Source organism: Nyctereutes procyonoides, unplaced genomic scaffold (genome assembly GCF_905146905.1).
Source record: "Nyctereutes procyonoides isolate TBG_1078 unplaced genomic scaffold, NYPRO_anot_genome, whole genome shotgun sequence".
NCBI classification, from domain to species: domain Eukaryota; kingdom Metazoa; phylum Chordata; class Mammalia; order Carnivora; family Canidae; genus Nyctereutes; species Nyctereutes procyonoides.
The window spans coordinates 8,412,765-8,427,067 of NW_026575122.1; the positions used below are offsets into that span (position 1 = coordinate 8,412,765).

The 14,303-nt window shown below is 40.6% G+C and overlaps 2 protein-coding genes across 2 annotated transcripts in view; one reads left to right on the top strand and one right to left on the bottom strand.

Annotated features, from left to right (window-relative positions):
- Positions 1-87: 87 nt before the first annotated feature.
- CUNH4orf46 (chromosome unknown C4orf46 homolog) lies at positions 88-5,078 on the top strand. Its single transcript, XM_055336587.1, is given in 3 exon segments — positions 88-288; positions 291-379; positions 2,920-5,078. Coding segments are annotated over 3 exon segments (339 nt in total). The 5' UTR covers positions 88-194; the 3' UTR covers positions 3,076-5,078.
- A 2,597-nt stretch (positions 5,079-7,675) lies between these two features.
- Positions 7,676-14,303, bottom strand: part of RXFP1 (relaxin family peptide receptor 1) — a 92,435-nt gene continuing 85,807 nt past the window's right edge. The window contains exons 15-18 of the mRNA XM_055336524.1: positions 13,362-13,591; positions 11,037-11,447; positions 10,070-10,288; positions 7,676-8,212 (exon numbers count right to left, since the gene is read on the bottom strand). Coding sequence (XP_055192499.1) covers positions 7,911-8,212; positions 10,070-10,288; positions 11,037-11,447; positions 13,362-13,591 — 1,162 coding nt within the window. The 3' untranslated portion in view covers positions 7,676-7,910. The remainder of the gene's footprint in view (positions 8,213-10,069; positions 10,289-11,036; positions 11,448-13,361; positions 13,592-14,303) is intronic.

Genomic DNA, 14,303 nt, shown 5'->3' on the forward strand with positions numbered 1-14,303 from the left:
ACGAACTGACCTCTGATTGGGCGTCCGGAAAAAAATGACCGGCCTCCGCGGCCCTGGGCAGGGAGCCCCGCGGAGGCCGGGCGGGGCTTCGGGCGGGAGAGGCGGGGCTTCCGGGCGCTGGGCGCGAGCGGTTTGAACGGCGGAGGGTGTGGGTCGGGCTGCCGGGCTCCGACCCGCGGTCCCAGCCCCGCTCGATGGCGGCCCCCGAGGAGGCGCGGGTCTCTTCGCCGCCCCCGCCGCCCCCCTCCTCCCCCTTGTCTTCGGAGGCCTCGTCAGCCTCTTCCCCGGCGTTCCGGGGAGGTCGGGCTGGCCGGCTCCGAGCAGCGGCCGCGACCGGTCGGCGGACCCGCTGGAGGAGGTGGAGCTGCAGATCGGAGACGTGAGTGTGGGCGGCCGGTCCCGACGCTCGCGGCGGCCGCGGGAGGGGGGGAGGGAGGGGGGAGGGGGGGCTGGGGAGGGCCGCGAGCCGGCGGCGGGGAGGGGAGGAGAGGGAGGGGGCTGGGGAGGGGAGGGCCGCGAGCCGGCGGCCGGGGAGGGGAGGAGAGGGAGGGGGCTGGGGAGGGGAGGGCCGCGAGCCGGCGGCGGGGAGGGGAGGGGAGGGAGGGGGCTGGGGAGGGGAGGGCCGCGAGCCGGCGGCCGGGGAGGGGAGGAGAGGGAGGGGGCTGGGGAGGGGAGGGCCGCGAGCCGGCGGCGGGGAGGGGAGGGGAGGGAGGGGGCTGGGGAGGGGAGGAGAGGGAGGGGGCTGGGGAGGGGAGGGCCGCGAGCCGGCGGCGGGGAGGGGAGGGGAGGGAGGGGGCTGGGGAGGGGAGGGCCGCGAGCCGGCGGCCGCGGGAGGGGAGGAGAGGGAGGGGGCTGGGGAGGGGAGGGCCGCGAGCCGGCGGCGGGGAGGGGAGGGGAGGGAGGGGGCTGGGGAGGGGAGGGCCGCGAGCCGGCGGCCGCGGGAGGGGAGGAGAGGGAGGGGGCTGGGGAGGGGAGGGCCGCGAGCCGGCGGCGGGGAGGGGAGGGGAGGGAGGGGGCTGGGGAGGGGAGGGCCGCGAGCCGGCGGCCGGGGAGGGGAGGAGAGGGAGGGGGCTGGGGAGGGGAGGGCCGCGAGCCGGCGGCGGGGAGGGGAGGAGAGGGAGGGGGCTGGGGAGGGGAGGGCCGCGAGCCGGCGGCGGGGAGGGGAGGGGAGGGGAGGGAGGGGGCTGGGGAGGGGAGGGCCGCGAGCCGGCGGCCGCGGGAGGGGAGGAGAGGGAGGGGGCTGGGGAGGGGAGGGCCGCGAGCCGGCGGCGGGGAGGGGAGGGGAGGGAGGGGGCTGGGGAGGGGAGGGCCGCGAGCCGGCGGCCGGGGAGGGGAGGAGAGGGAGGGGGCTGGGGAGGGGAGGGCCGCGAGCCGGCGGCCGCGGGAGGGGAGGAGAGGGGGCTGGGGAGGGGAGGGCCGCGAGCCGGCGGCCGCGGGAGGGGAGGAGAGGGAGGGGGCTGGGGAGGGGAGGGCCGCGAGCCGGCGGCGGGGAGGGGAGGAGAGGGAGGGGGCTGGGGAGGGGAGGGCCGCGAGCCGGCGGCGGGGAGGGGAGGAGAGGGAGGGGGCTGGGGAGGGGAGGGCCGCGAGCCGGCGGCCGAGGGAGGGGAGGGCCGCCGGCTCGCGGGGGCTCGCCAGCCCCCCCCATCGCAAGACCCCGCGGCTCTGGGTGGCCGCCCGCCGGGTGCCCGGGCCGCGGGCCTCGGGCGTGCTGCACCCCGTTTTAGGGCTGGCTCCCTTAGGGCTCCTGTGGCCCAGATTGGTTTCCTTGACGGCTGGGCCCGAGCCCCACGGTGTCCGTTGCATCTCCTAATGCCGCGGGCACACCCCCTCGCACACCCACTCCGGGGGCGGGGAGGCAAGCGAATGAGGTCCGCGGGGTGCAGTCCTCCGCAGAACTGTGTGCTTGCAGGTTCGACCCCCTGGACCCCCGTGCAGGTGGAGCGTTGCTCCTCGCTCAGCAAGCGTGTGCATTTCCGTCTTGTTTTGTTTTCAAGATGATCAAAGTGCTGACACAGCTTCAGTTTTCGCTGAACGGGACTGGTTATCAGGAGAATATGTAGAGTGGACCGCTGATATGTTATCTAGGAGCAGTGTTATGTTAGATTAATAGGGAAGAAAAAACGTTTGAATAAGAAGTGAATTGCATCAAGAGTTGGATATTTTGTGTCTGCTGCTCTTGTTTGTTTTGGTTTTGTTGATGTTATTTGTCCGTTCCGAGTGTCTTTTTGTTCTTTGGTCTATGCATTTTCATGGTGTAAGCAGTGTTCACAGGTTAAATTAGTGGGACGCTACTCCTGTCACCTGCCAGGCAGTTGTTTATGATGAAGGAAGCCCTTCAGAGGCTTCTGGAGCTTAGTGTCTAGGGATCCAAGTCCTCTTTTTTTTTTTTTTTTATCTTAATGAGAGTCTGATGTATTTTCTTCCTTTTAAAGATTTTATTTATTTATTCATGAGAATACACAGAAAGGAGAGGGGGGGGGCAGAGACACAGGCAGAGGGAGAAGCAGGCCCCATGCAGGGAGCCCGACGTGGGACTCGATCCCGGGTCTCCAGGATCAGGCCCTGGACTGAAGGCGGGGCTAAACCCCGGGGGATCCGGGGATCCCTATTTTCTTTCTTTTAAAGACTTTTTTTTTTTTTAAATAATCTCTACACCCAATGTCGGGTTGAACTCACAACACTGAGATCAAGAGTCGTCGCTTGCTCTAGGACTGAGCCAACCTGGTGCCCTAGTGTATTTTCAATTTTAAAAAAAAGGTACTAACTTGTTATGTCTGGTACATAGTGGATGTCCTTCCAGCAGACATATTCCTCAAAACTTACGTCATATTAAAGAATTTCTTAGGTTTTTGGAAAGATCTGGTGTTTGATATTGACTCTATTTTTGTTTTGTTTTGTTTTGTTTTCATTAAATTTCAGGCAGCATTTTCATTAACCAAACTTCTTGAAGCCACATCTGCAGTATCAGCTCAAGTGGAAGAGCTTGCCTTCAAATGTACAGAAAATGCACGCTTCCTTAAAACCTGGCGGGACCTCTTGAAAGAAGGCTATGATTCTTTGAAGCCTGACAACTGATAATGTGATAATTTAGTGTGATAATTCATACTTGCTCATTTATGGTGTTTGCATGTGTACCATAAGTATAAGGTTGTCTCCAGCAGTCTGTGTATTCAGAATGCAGTTTTTTTTTTGTTTGTTTTCTTCACTTTTGTGAAAGCAGAATACCGATGCTATTTTTGATGCTGGCCAATATCTATCTTTAAATACTTTCTGTTCTCTAAACTTTCATAGAATCTTTTATGAAAGTTATTTCATCAGTAGATAAGGTTAATAATGCCACAGTGTTACCAGTAGAAAAAACAGGTAGAGCATTCTATTGATTTCCAAGAAGATGCTGAAAATGCCCGAGTTTGAAGTTGAGCTTCATTTTATGGACCAAAGGAAATAACTTTAAGGCTACTAGTGTTGGTCTAGCTCCACTAGGCCAAGTTCCCTGGAACTAATGATTGTGTCTGTCTTCTTTATCCCCAGCACCTAGAACAAGGGTAGTGTCACACAACAACCAGTAAATGTTTGATGAATAAAAGAGTTGACAGTACAATTAAAAGCTGTTTTTTTTTCTTCCTGTTTTTAGCGTGAAAATTGTAATTGTTTTTCAAAAAAATATTTGAATCAGAACCTCACTGACTTGAAGGAAATTTCTATTTTATTTATTTTTTTTACGGGGTTTGATATTTAACTGATGACAACTTTTAAAAATATATGGTAAATGTTTTTTATCCTTCATCCTTCATGATGCATTTTAAAAAAGTTTTTCAGAAAATGAAAGCTGTCTAGAAAGAATGTATATATATATATATTTTTCTCTGTTTCTCAGGTTACATGCTTTGTGATGTTGTATGTTCTTTTTAAAGTGCCTTATCAAAATTATGGCTCTGTACCCTTTTTGAATTTTGCACATAATTCTAAATATAATAATTCTAAAGATACTGTTTTAATGGATCAAATTTAAATGATGTGATTGGTTTCATATTATTTGACTTTAATGACAGTGTTCTACTTGTCCCATATCTAATGTTGTTCTATTTTTCTTTTTTGGTTTGTGTCATATGTGTCAGTGATTAAGCCAGCTAATTCTCCAGAACTTCTAGATATCTTTGATACGCATCGTAATTCTTTTGTAGATATGGAGATGTGTGCAGAACTGTATTCTAAGGCCCTAGAGTGGGGTTATGAAAAGGAACAAATAGATGCACAAAGAATGCTATTGTTTAGTATATTAGGTCATAGTACTTGATTAAATTTTTAAGTTAAAGATAACACATATGATGTGTTTATACCAAAGAGATACTTATTTTGATATTAGAAAAATATTTTTCTTCTGTGTCATCAAAACTGCAGTTTTTAAGATGTACAGAAATAAATGTGTTCAAAGCGAGTTTTATTTCCATTTCTTTGGTTCATTATTTTAAAACTTTTTATTGAAATGTTTCAAACACATGAGTAAAACATTAGAGGATCTATTCCCACCATGCAGATTTAATAAATGTTAGCATTTGGCTGTACTTTCTTCTGACCTACCTATGTTTGTAATGTTAGATACATTTGTAAATTTTTTTGTTACCTTTTTGTGTCAGTTGGTCCCATTCTCCCCCCTCCCCCCTGCTTTTCTCCCCAGAGGTAACCATGGTCCTAAAAGTGTATTTTATAGTTTGTGTTCTTTTATTTTTAATGCATATGTATGTTTTCAAAGTACTACAAAATATTGTTTTGTGTATGTGGTAGGTGGCCTCCAGATAGCCACAGTGGGCGGCCTCCTGGTATGCATGCCCTTGTGTCGTCTCACGTATTGGGTAGTGCTGACTTACATAACTAGTAGGAGCTTGAAGAATGTAGTGTGTGATTTCTGAGGCTATGCATACCTTTGTCCATTTTTCTATTATGTTTTGTCTTTTCCTTGTCAATTTGTAGGTATTATGTATTTTGAATACTAATGGTCTGTTAACTATGTTATCTATCTTTTGTAGTTATTTGTATTTGTGCAGTTTTCTTAAATAAAGGTTTTTAATTGAATGAAATCTTACCAATTTTTCATGATAGTGCTTTCTGGATCTTTCATAGGCGATGTCATAAAGGTACTCTACATCTTATCAGCGGTTAAAAAATTTTTGAATTTTTTTAAAACTTATTTGAAAGAGAGTGAACATGAGAGAGAGAGAGAGAGAGAGAGCGCGCGAGCATGAGCAGGGGAGTAGGGTGGAGGGAGAAGCAGATACCCTGCTGAGCAGGGAACCCAGTGTTGGACTCCATCCCAGGATCCTGGGATCATGACCTAAGCTGAGGGCAGATGGTTTGCCTGACCTTGTTTTTAATGTTTACATACTTAGCTTTCTATTATTCTCTGATTTCTGTTGAAAGCCTAACAATATTCCTCATGTAGAAAATTTATTGGTATTATTCCAAGTAAGAATGGAAAGGACTCAAAGTAATCCATATTTTTAATAGAATTAAAGTTCAGGCAATTTACTTTCAAAAGAAATCTATACAATTATATACTCAATAAATAATTTTTTGATTCCAGTATTTTCATATTTCAAACATTTTTGGTGTTTTAAAAGTAACAAAACATTTTATTCCTATTTGAAGATTTCAAATTATGAAAGCAAAAAATTCCAATAGCTCAGTTAAGAGCCTAGAAGAATATCTCATGAACTGGCCACCATGCAAAAGGAAGGTCAATCCGTCTCTTGATGACAACTACTTCCTCTTTGAAGTAAAACATCTACGTGCAGATCTTTCTTTCCTTCCTTCATGAATCAGTGCATTTTAGCTCTTCTTTATTTCCCTTTTTAATTGTTTTATCAAGATCGAATTCACACACCATAGAATTCACCCATCTAAAGCGTACTCTTCAACAGAGTTGTTTATCTATCACCACAGTCAATTTGAGAAGCTTTCTTTGCCCCAGAAGATACTCTGTACTTTTTAGGCAGTATCTTTTCAACCCAATTGCCCCCAATAAGTTCTAATTTGCTTTCTGTCTCTATGAATTCACTTCTAGATATTTCATGTAAGTAGAATCATATAGTATTTGTCCTTTTGTGTCTGGCTTATTTATACTCCTGTTGTAGCATGTGTCAGAACTTCATCCTTGTAAGTGGCTGAATAATATTTCATTGTATGTACCTACTACATTTTGTTTATCTGTTTATTAGTTGATGGGCATTTGTGTTGTTTCCGCTCTTTGGCACTGAGCATTTGCATACAAGTAGCTGTTTGAATCCTGTTTTCTATTCTTTTGGGTTTACCCAGAGTGAAATTGCTGGGTTGTATGGTAATTCTATGAAGCTTTTGAGGAACCACCAAACTGTTCTCTATAGCAGCTGCATCATTTTACATTCCAACCAGCAATGCAGAAGACTTTGAATCTCCATGTCCTTGTCAATACTTATTTTCTCTTTTTTTTCCTTTTGTTTTAATTATAGCCTTTCTATTAGGTATAAAGTGAAATCTATCTCATTGTGGTTTTCATTTTTCTAATGATTAGTGATGTTGAGCAACTTTTCAAGTGCTTATTGGCACTTATTGCCACTCAGGAGGCATCTCCTGCATTTGTATATCTTGTTTGTAGAAATGTCTTCTTAAATTCTTTGCCCACTTTTTAAATTGGGTGGTTTATCTTGTTGAGTTCTAATAGTTCTTTATATATTCTGGGTATTAAATCTTTCTCAGATATATGATTTGCAAATATTTCGTTCTGTAGTTGTCTTTTTGTTTTTTTAAAGATTTTATTTTTAAGTAATCTCTATACCCAAGGTGGGGCTTGGCTTTATAACCCCAAGATCAAGAGTCACATGCTCCACCAAATGATCCAGCCAGGTACCCTGTATTTTTACCTTTTTGATAACATTCTCTGGTTCACAAAAGTCTTTAATTTAGATGAAGTCTAATTTATTAATTTTTTCCTCTTTTGTTACTTATGCTTTTGTTGTCACATCTAAGGATCCATTGCTGAATCCAAGGTCTTGAAGATTTACCCCCATGTTTTCTTCTAAGAGTTTTATGTCTTATATTTAGGTTGATCACTAATTTGAAGTTGATTTTGTATATGCTAGAAGGTCAGGATCCAAATTCAATCTTTTGCAAGTGAAAATCCAGTTGTCCCAGCATCATTTGTTGAAAAGATAGTTCTTTCTTCATTTGATTGTCTTGGCATCTTTGTGGAAAATCAATTGACTATAAATATGAGGATGCACAGAGAAGTACTACTTTGAATTTATATCAGAACATCTTTTCTCAGAGTAATAAATATCTTGTATTACCTCCCAAGTGTATGGGGACTTCAAGAGAGGTAAGATGAATTCTTAAAACATCTAGTTCGTAAATAATCAGACATTTTCTCATTTTTCATTATACTGAATATTCCAAAGCCTTAAAACTTTATTTAGAACTGTCCATGACTATTATGTTTGCTGATGTGCATGACAAAGCTCTACCTTAAACTAAGAACTGCAGATAGTCTTTGTATATTTTGTTGTGGCTAAACATAATTTAACACTGCAAATTGAAAAGGTTCTATACTATGCACTTCCAAGAATTTACTGCAGTGCTGTGCGCAGAATGGGTACTCAATAAATGCATGGTAAAAGAATGAATGAATATTTCTGAAGTAGATTTCTCTTAATTTCCTATGCAAAGTACATACTAATATATACACATTATCAATATAATTTAGTTCCCTTTATATGAGCCTCAGTCACTCTGATTTTACCCGAATAACCTCATGTCCTTGTAATGGCTTTATCTTAGCCATCATAAATTTTTAATTTTGTGGCGTCCATTTCATACTAATAAATCCATCATGAAGCATCTCACAATATTCTCCGTGTAGAAATGAGTTTCAGAGTCCATTATGAATAGGAATTGAGTCTAGTTGATTGAGAAATTAGTGACAATTCACAGGGGTCTGTGAAAAGAGCTGGCTTTATTAACTCAGGTGGCATCTCCTGCAGTGGCCACATTTCTACCCAGATGAATGATGGAGCATATGTTTTCTGACTTCCTTTGCTGTCAATAGATCTTCTTTGTCTGTAGTTATACCAAAACTGATGGATCATTTCTTTGAATGGTCTTGTGGTCAGAGTATACAGAATTGGGTTCAAAGCACTGTTGATAGGCAGAATAAAAATCACTACCCAAGAGGTTATGGTACCTAAAAGAGAAAAATGCAATAGTTTTAGTGTTAATGGATGTTTACAAGATATAGAAATCCCTTTTCCTTGCTTCTCCCCCAGCCCCCTTTTGAGTCTTAATTTTTTCCCTTTGATGTCACATAATTATATACCAAGTCTAATGTGTTTCCAGGATGTCTTTCCAGGGTGCCAGTGTTTGAGGGGAGTGCTGGTGCTGCAAAAAAACAGGGTTCTTTGCTAAGTAGCTTTTCTTGAATGCATCAATATATAAGTATTCCATTAGGTAGAAGAAACATTTTCCACCAAGTGATTATATATTATTGTGATATGATTCCATTTTAGGAAAATATAGCTTAGCATTCAAATCATACCTTTTCCAATATTTTAATTGCTGGATAGAACATGTATTATTTTGTAGAATATATAGATGATTTCTGTTATTTATGTGGTTTTAAAAATAGATATGCATTTTTAGACTTTGGCTATTTTGATAAAAAAACATCTTTAGCTAAACTTATCTTAAAAATCACTGTAGTGATTTGTTATTATAATTTATCGGGTGCTATTTTCCCTCTCGTTGCTTATAAAAATGTAAAATACTATCATCACCAACCATAAGATAAAACAAAATTAAAATTTTTATGTTTGTAAATTTTTAAAATGTGAATATATACTGCTCTAATAACAGCATTTTGCACTTTTTTATTGTGGTAAAATACACATAGCATAAAATGTATCATTTTAATCATTTTTAAGTGTGCACTTCAGTGGCATTAAAGTATTTTCATATTGCTATGCAACCATCACCACCATCCGTCTCCAGAACTTTTTCACTTTCCCAAACTGAAACTACATATCTATTAAACAATAACTTCATCCCCTTTTCCTCCCAACTCCTGGCAACACATTCCCAAACTTTCTGTCTCTATGAATTCGACTACTCTAGCTACCTCATATAGTGGAATCATACAGTGTTTGTCCTTTTGTGACTGGCTTATTTCACTTAGCATGGTATCTTTGGGGTCTGTTCATGTTGTACCATGTTTCAGAATTTCCTCCTTTTATAAGACTGAGTAATAATCCATTGTGTGTGTATAACACACTTTGTTTATCCATGCATCCATTGACGGACACTTGGGTTATTTCCAGCTTTTGGCTGTCGTGAATAATGCTGCTATGAACACAGGTGTACCAATGTTTGCTTGAGTTCTTGCTTTTAATTCCTTTAATTCCCAGAATTGGAATTGCCGGGTCATATGGCATTTCTCTGTTTAATTTTTTGAGAAACTACCATGCTGTTTTCTATAGCAGCTGTGCTATTTTACATTCCTACCAGCAATGCACAAGAGTTCCAATTTCTCTAAATCCCCACCAATTTTTGTTATTTTCTGTGTTTTTGATAGTAACTATCCTAATGATTGTGGTGTACATTATTTTTAAATACTAAGAATGCATTCTTCAATCATCTCTCACACTCTAGAGTAATGTTCTTTAAATTGCTATGTATTCTGGGAAGAAAAATGTCTTATGTTCTCAAAAAAATGAAGTAAAAAAAAGACAAAAATGAAGTAAACATTTGATAATCAATTTTACCTGTTTGGTCATCTTAAGCATGGGATTCTCAGAATTACAAAACAGAGAGTGTTTTTTATTTGAGTTGTTACTTTGTTCCAGTGGTAATAGTGTTTTTAGGCATTTATGGAAATAACAACAGCTTCCTCCCAGTAAATATTTGATTGATGAACAGAACCTGAAGTATATATAATTCTGACTTACAATTCTTAAAATGAGTTGGTATGAAGGATCTTTATTTTCTTTCTTAGAGGTACACTGAGAAACAGACTTTATTTTTTTACAGAAGGAAAAAAAAATTGTACCTGGTATTTCTACCTGAAGCAATGAAAGAAATTTCAGTACAAAAATGGGTATCCAGCATAATGCATCAGTAAATACAATAAAGAAAAACCGTTTGGCAAGGATCATCTCTTTTTTAACTTGATTCCGTATTTCAGTTGCTGTTATGGCACTTTGATGAACACTATAAAACATGCTTCCATAGGAAAAAACTATGATGATAAATGCCGCCAAGTTAACACCTATTTAGGACACAAAGATTATTATTAATGTGTATGAGCATTCTTTCAAAACAAACACACATACCCTTAGCTGTTTGGACATGAACATTTTTGTTTTTCATAAGAATTACTAAGGTACACAAAAATAATGAATTTTTTGGAAATTTGAAGTATTGTTGAACTAATGAGGAATGAGGGAGTTTTAATTTAAAAATGGCACATTATGGGCCCCTGGGGGGCTCAGTGGTTGAACGTCTGCCTTTAGCTCAGGTCGTGATCCCCTGCCTTTTATCAGGTCCTGGGATCAAGTCTCCCATGGAGCTCCCCTCCTGCTTCTCTCTCTGCCTGTGTCTCTGCCTCTCTCTCTGTGTCTCTCATGAATAAATAAATAAAATCTTTAAAAAACATTGGCATATTAAAATGAGATTATAGTGATTCAGTGAATATCATGGGTCTTTTAAGTTAATCTTTGTAGTTTTTTTAAAAAATAATTCAATTAGTTTAAGTTATACTTTGAGAATATATATACACACATATATATGCCTTTTATTAAGGAGCATGTTGGAATTTATATGATAAAGTAATTTAGGGGGAAAAAATTCCTTTAGGGGGATTTTGACAGAATCCATCCTCAATGTCAATGAGAAAAACTGGTTAGAAGATCTGAAATAAAAGTTTATAAACTTTAGAAGAAATTATGATATTGAAATTATGACTTATATATTGGAATAAATAGTTGAGTGAAAGGGGTTATAATACAGTTTCTTACCAAGAAAAATTGCCACCGAATAAATCTGGGCTCCGGTACTTTCGATATCTTCTGAGTGAAGAGGGAAACACACTCCATTGGTGCCATAGAAGTTCTTGAAAAACTCCTTATTGGTCAATGGAATGAGAGCCACTATAAACCCAGTAGTCCAAATGAGAATCAGAACTGTAATTGTTCTGCACTTTCTGGGTCTTAAACACCTAAAAGGATAGACAATGCAGATATATTTTTCCAGTGTCAGAAATGTGAGAAGTAACACGGACACTTCAGTGGACAGAATGGCTAAAGATCCCACGAGCTGACAGTGAATACTGTCCATCCACAGCTGCGCATGCTTGTTGTATTCTCCACGAAACTTCAGGTCAAAGGCTCCGATCACAAACAGATATATTCCCATTAGGCAGTCAGCACCTATAGGATCAGTAAGTGTTGCAAGTTTAGAGAAATAAATAGGTATCATGGAATTAATGATAAGCGGTAATATTTTTAGCGTTAGCAAAAAATATCTAATTTACTTCTATCTTGGGAGGAGGTACTTTTTATCCTAATAGTTCATTTATGGGTAAGGACCTCTTCATCAACTCTCTTCGATAACCCCTCTTGGAGCACCCTCTACAGCTAATTATGTAGTCATTTCCTCTGTCTTTTTCTAACTGTCAAGTCTGTGTGAGCAGGGACTTTGTTTTCCTTTCTGGTTTCATCACCTAGAAGTGTTGAGTAAATGAATAAAATATAATTATGTTGAGAATTCGATTAGGGACCAATATAGGGATGTTATTATTTGCATCACTTCTGCTGAAATATGCTTCTAGTTTATTTATTTATTTATTTATTTATTTATTTATTTATTTATTTATTTATTTATTTATTTTTTATGCTCCTAGTTTAACATGCTGAAGCTATCATTCAAAATCCTAGAGAAAGTAATTCAGAAATTGCTGTGATAAACGAATGACTATGAATTTTGAGGTCTGTAACTTAGAAGATAAGAGTAATTAAGAAGTGCTCTGTAGGGGCTCTTGGGTGGCTCAGTCGGTTAAGCATCTGCCTTCAGTCCAGTTTCATGATCCCAGGGTTCTGGGATGGAACCCCAGGTGGGGCTCCATGCTTAGTGGGGAGTCTGCTTCTTACTCTCCCTCTGCTGCTCCCCCTGCTGTGCTCTTTTGCTCTCTCTCTCTCTCTCAAGTAAATAAATGAAATCTTAAAAAAAAGAAGTGTTTGGTAGTCAGTACAATTTTGAAGGGCCTAAGTTCTTTACTTAGCGCTGATCTAAGCAAACCTGTTCTCTTTGATTCTCTCTTAACCATTTTTACATCTTTCTCTGCCTCTTTTTAGGCTCTCTCATCCCCAAAATCAGTTGTCAATGTGATGAACTATTTGGTGATTTTGCTTAAAAAGCAAACATCTCATATCAGAGTGTAGGTGAGAATTTTGGACACACAGACATTCTACACAGTGTGTCTAAAATCACATCACTGTATAAATCATAAAGCTGGCTCTAATCCTTAAGCACTGAGGTTATATTCTAGCCTTCACCAAAGAAATTGAGCATACTTAAAATTTTATAACTAACAATATAAACAATTTCTGAGTTCTAGTTCTTAGGTAGCTTGCAATGAATAAAACAATCAGGCATTAGATGTTGAATGAGCCTGTAGGTAAGACATAGACAGCACAGGTAAAGCAGGTAATGTAGATTGATAATCCCTAGAGAAGGTATGGATACATTACAGGCCACTTGACCCATGCTATAAACAGCCTGACGACTGGCTTCTTGCTTATTTTTCTTTGTAATCCTCACTTAACATAGTACTTTGCAACACATTTCAAAAACTTAAAAAAAAAACCCTAATATTATTTAAAAACATTTTCTTACTTAGATATTTCAAATTATGAATGGAAAAGATTTTAGTAGCTCAGAGACCACAAAAACAGCTCAGTCAAGTCAGTATCTATGATCTGGACGTGCAAGCAAAAAGGTAAATACAACTTTAGGTGTAAAAATGTGACCATGAAAGGTTGCCATTTTATTCATAGTAAAATTATGAGTTTACAGGCTTTAACAGAACATGCCTTCCGGGAAGAAAACTAACGAGCGAGAGCTTCATTAATCTGTGTAAGGTAATTGAATTTTCTTGTTTTAAAAACTTATTTTCTTCTCACTCGAGTAATTTTATTTTCATTATAGTGAACGTGAAAACATATAACAAAAAAGGAGAAAAAATTAAAATCTTATAATTCTGCCACTTTGCTTACTTATTTTCTAATAGCAGTGCTTTTATATATTTCAAAACTGTAATTCCTCTTTAATCAGGAAATACTCACAGCAGAGGGAAATGATTGACATGGCATGCAGCTTGTTCTCAGACCTGATATGAGATCTCATACAAATGACAAAGATGTTTCCAAAGCATGTAACTGCAGATACAACCCAGACAAATACTCTCTGAATAATGTTTGCCAAGAGGTTTTCTAGAGAAGAGATTCCATCAGTGTTTGGTTTACAGCTGCGCACATGTGGTGCATACCCACAGTACTGGAATTTCTTAAAATATCTGATGCACAAAGAGAAAGTAAAATAAGATTTTAAATATAATCCAGTGTCGCTATACATTAAAATTTCTTTTCTACATTTTCTCAGTAGAAAGAAAATGTCTAAATATGAGACTCACAGGAATGTAAAACATTAAGGATACTAAAGATTTAAATTTTAATTCTTGTGAACTTGATTTCATTGTAAAAGAATATGTATGTGGGTCAGAGCAGCAAATAGGCATCATAAGCATACAAGTGTTAGACATATCTTGAAATATAAATAAACCGTTAGCATGGGATCAAGAGAATTAATGCATCTAAGGAAACTTTTATTGGATTTTTGGTGGTTATATAGCTCCTATTGTTGCTTCAGCTAATCTTGCTTTTCAGCCCTCAGGGGAAGACAGAGCCAAATGTTTCTCCTCTGTACTTCATGGCTTTTCTACTTTAGTAGTTATTGTGTGATCTGTAACTGCACGTTAGCATGCTTATCTCTCTACCAGATTTTGGTACTAATAAGGTGTTCGATAAATATTTGTTGAGTCAATTTTTTCACCAACAGACTTCTCTTGTTGATAAAGACACTACCCAGATAGTCAGTAGTTACTACTGTGTTATCAGCAACACCATTTATTGAGCATCTTCTAGGTATCAGGAATAAATTCTCAAGTCAACTCCATAAGATAGGTCAGGCCAGTGGTTATGCGCTTAGGTCACTGTAGCTCACAAAAA